At 51.6% G+C, this 3593-nt stretch overlaps 1 protein-coding gene across 1 annotated transcript in view; it reads right to left on the bottom strand.

Annotated features, from left to right (window-relative positions):
- The window catches only part of GNL1 (guanine nucleotide binding protein-like 1), a 12308-nt gene that overhangs the window by 5643 nt on the left and 3072 nt on the right, over positions 1 to 3593 (bottom strand). The window contains exons 7-10 of the mRNA XM_010848158.1: positions 3384 to 3479; positions 2793 to 2987; positions 256 to 434; positions 16 to 178 (exon numbers count right to left, since the gene is read on the bottom strand). Coding sequence (XP_010846460.1) covers positions 16 to 178; positions 256 to 434; positions 2793 to 2987; positions 3384 to 3479 — 633 coding nt within the window. The remainder of the gene's footprint in view (positions 1 to 15; positions 179 to 255; positions 435 to 2792; positions 2988 to 3383; positions 3480 to 3593) is intronic.

The following is a 3593-nucleotide window of genomic DNA, read 5'->3' as shown; positions in this document are numbered from 1 at the left end:
GCACGTGGAGCCCACCTTCACAGATGTCCCAGGCACACCAGGGGTGTTCTGCAGAGGGGTCCTCGGCCTCTGGGTGGCGCAGATGGAGCAGGGCCTGCACGGGGATGCGGGAGGCCAGGTAGCCCACAGCGGTGTACGGCTCCTGGATCTGGGCGATAGGGTAGATCCCCGCCAGGACCTGAGGGGAGGTAAGAGCACTCAGCACCTGCCTCGATCTCCTGCCTTCTCCCCACTGCTGGCCCTCTGCCCTCGTACCTGCAGCTGCCTGGGCAGAAGCGAGGGGAATATGAGGCCGGGACAGTCACAGAGCTTCACGGAGGGAGTGAGAAAGTAGGTCTGAAAGTATCGGGTGTGGCCCGGAGTTCTGGAGACACTCACAACCTTCCGGCCTACCAGCCCGTTGATCAGCGAGGACTTGCCCACATTGGGGAAACCTAAGGAAGACAAGGAAAATTAACACTGACAGATCCTTACTCTGTGACAGGTAGGACACGGTGCTGTAGCTATAGATGAATGGGAAACTAAGGCACAGAAAGGAAGGACAGAAGCGGTACAACGTCACAAGTTACAAACCAGGCTCTGGCCTCCCAGTGCCAGGATCTCCCAGAGGTTTCCTCCACCCCACTCTGTGGTCTTACCCTGGGCCTGTCACTTCACACCTTCCAAATCCCACCTACAAGCACCTCTCTCTCTGCCCGACACCTCACCTTTCCAGCTCACTTATTCTGGATCCTCTATTCCAATGAGCCTCTGACCCTGACCAACATGGGCTCATGCTCTCACCTCCCTTCTTATTCAACTTAGATTCCACGGTCCAGCGCGACAGCCAGTCCCTTTCAAGGAGCTTCAACTCCCTGGCCCTGCCTCTCCCCTTCTTCTTAGTCATCTGGCAAAACTCCAGCCTCGTAAAATACAACTCTGCCCGGTCAGCAGCTGACTGAGGCCAGGCAAAGATGCACCCTGGTGCTGACTGTGCTCTCTTTACAACACACTCACGCACAGCTGGTATATCCACAGGTACCAAACTCCGGGGAGTCTCAGGTCCCTTATATGAAATGAAACAGTACAGTTAGCTCTCCCTAGCCATGGGCTCCTTGATTATATTTCCTCTCGAAAGGGGCTGGGGAGACAACTCTCCTTTGACAACTCCATTCTTCTCTCCCCTTTATAATAAAACTCCTTAAGACTTGTCTATTTTTTGCCACCACTTCTTCACACCATCTTCTTTGTGACTATAAATTATAACACACACACAAAACATGTAAAACATAAACATGCCTGATGAACCCCCACGTCATCCTGAGCAGAGTGACTCACTTCCTCAGAGGCCCCATCCATTCCTTCTTGATCATAACCCTCTCCCTGTGCTCATGGGAGCCTGATCCCAAGGGGTACGGAATTCTGCTTCTTCACTTTCCTTTCAGTTCTGTGGCCTGTGAATCCTGAATGGCTGGTGGAGTTCAATTCTACAGCTTTGGAGCCTTTCACAAATGAGACTGTACAGTATGGATGCTGTTGTGTCTAGCTCCTTTCTCATACAACATTATCATGTCATTCCCCATCCTCTCGTCCGCCACCCTAATCTGGCTTTCTCTTCTCCACCCACAAAATCGCTGATCTCCATGTTGCCCAACTTGCTGAGCAAGCCTCTGTTCTTACCGCTCTTGACCTGTCAGCGACAGTCAACACGACTGAGCCCTCCTCTCCGCTCCAAACTTTCTTCATTTGCCTGTTGGAACACTCTTGATTTCATTCTGCTTTGCCCAGCCTCTAAATACTAGCCTAGTCTCTTCTCCATCTATCTCCTCTCCCATATCTCATCCCATCCCATGGCTTTAATCACCATTTATGTCCACTACTGGCTTCCCAAGATTAAATCTCATTCAAATTCAAATCTCCAGTTCTCTCCTCTAAGCTCCTGGCCCACTGCCTAGTCAGCGTCTCCACCTGGGATATTTAAAAAGACTCTCAAACTTAATTTGATTCCCTTCCCCAATCCCTCCAAATCTGCTCCTCTTCAGTGTTCCCGCTGCTCAGTATAAAACTTTGTAAGTCCTTCTTTATTCTTTGCTTTCTCTTATGCAACCCAAGTGCAACTCCTCAGCAATCTTGTGTTTTCTACCTTCAAAATATATCCTGACCTGTCTCCCCACCTCTGCCTCTGTTCTGAGCAAGTCTCATTTCTCCCCTAAACTGGGACTGCCTCTGACCACACTCTCTGCTTTGTCTTGCCCATCCCTACCATTTACATTCCTTTATCCCCCATTGAGAGCAGAGACAAAGCTCTTAATTAAGAGAAGATTCTCTTTACAACAGACTAAAAGAGTTAAGACCAAGAAGAAACCTGATACTTGCTAAGCTCTTGCTATGATTTATGATGGACTAATTATTACAACTAAAAAACTTAATATGTAAGTTACATAGCAGTGACCACTTCACATCAGGCATCACACAATTTTAACATTTATTGTTATTACTATTATCACTATTTGTTAGACTTTGTTAAGCTCTCTCTATACTCTTCTCCTGCTTCTTCCCATCCATTCTTTTAACTGAGCATCACTGTCCTCATTTTTCAAATCAAAGTCACTGAGACTGAGAGTTGGTAGATCCCTTGCTCGAGATCAATAAGCTAAGAAGGCAAACTTAACTCAGGTGTCCTGTGATCATTCTGCCACCGCAGACAGCCTCCTCTGGCCTCAGAGACCCTGGAGCCTAAAGGGACCTGACCACCTTCTCTATTTCCCAAATACTGAAACCCTGTGCCTCCTAGGCAGCCGCTACTTCCTTACCCACGCAGCCGATGGTCGCCACCCCGTCCTTGTAGCGCTCCCGCGCGGGGCCTGTCGGCTCCATCGCGGAGTCAGTCTGCTGCTCCACCAGGACGGCGGGCCCGTCCTCCTCTTCCTCCTCCTCCCCGGAGCCGTTACCCCAGGTGGCCCCGGCCACATCCCGGGCAATCTTCTCCCGCCAGCTGCTCAGGTCCACTGTGCAGGGAAGGAGAAAGAGGAGGTAGTTCTCCCCAGGGCCACTGCCCATGATGGCGGAGACAGTGCTCTGCACAGTCGAGGTAAGTGGCTCCCTCTGGATCTCGCAGAGCCAAGCTGCATAAAAGCAACATCCCCAACCTTCACTTGACCCCACCCTGGAATTGGGTGCATTTCTGAGTCTCTAAAAAGCATCAGCAAGACTGAAGGCAGTCAGCCACAGGGGCTCCTGCCTCCCGGCTGCCTCTCTTGTCCTACCAAGTCAGGCAGCTTCTTCTCTTGGCCTTCCCTGTGGCCTCTTGCCTGAGTCGATACTAGAGGGAAGGTATGCAAAATGATTTGGGGCCCTGGGTCCCCCCCACTGGCCCCCATGTCTCTCCTCGAAGGGGCACATACCTTTCCCAGCAGTGATGGCTTCACAGGCTCTCAGCAGCTGCTCTGGCCCCAGAGCCCGAGTCCATCCTCTTCCCCGCCTCCGACTCTTCTTCAAGACTGAGATCAGAGGGTGCAAAAACATGAGCTCACCCCATGGGGCTCAGGTACCCCCTCTCTCCCACCACCCTCAGACCCCAGATCAAAGCCCCCTCCGGGCTTCAAAGGGCACCC

The sequence above is a fragment of the Bison bison genome, unplaced genomic scaffold, assembly GCF_000754665.1.
Source record: "Bison bison bison isolate TAMUID 2011002044 unplaced genomic scaffold, Bison_UMD1.0 scf7180017864260, whole genome shotgun sequence".
Taxonomy (NCBI): Eukaryota; Metazoa; Chordata; class Mammalia; order Artiodactyla; family Bovidae; genus Bison; species Bison bison.
Note: the sequence above shows the minus strand (reverse complement) of the source record. Positions and strands in the feature narration are given on the sequence as shown.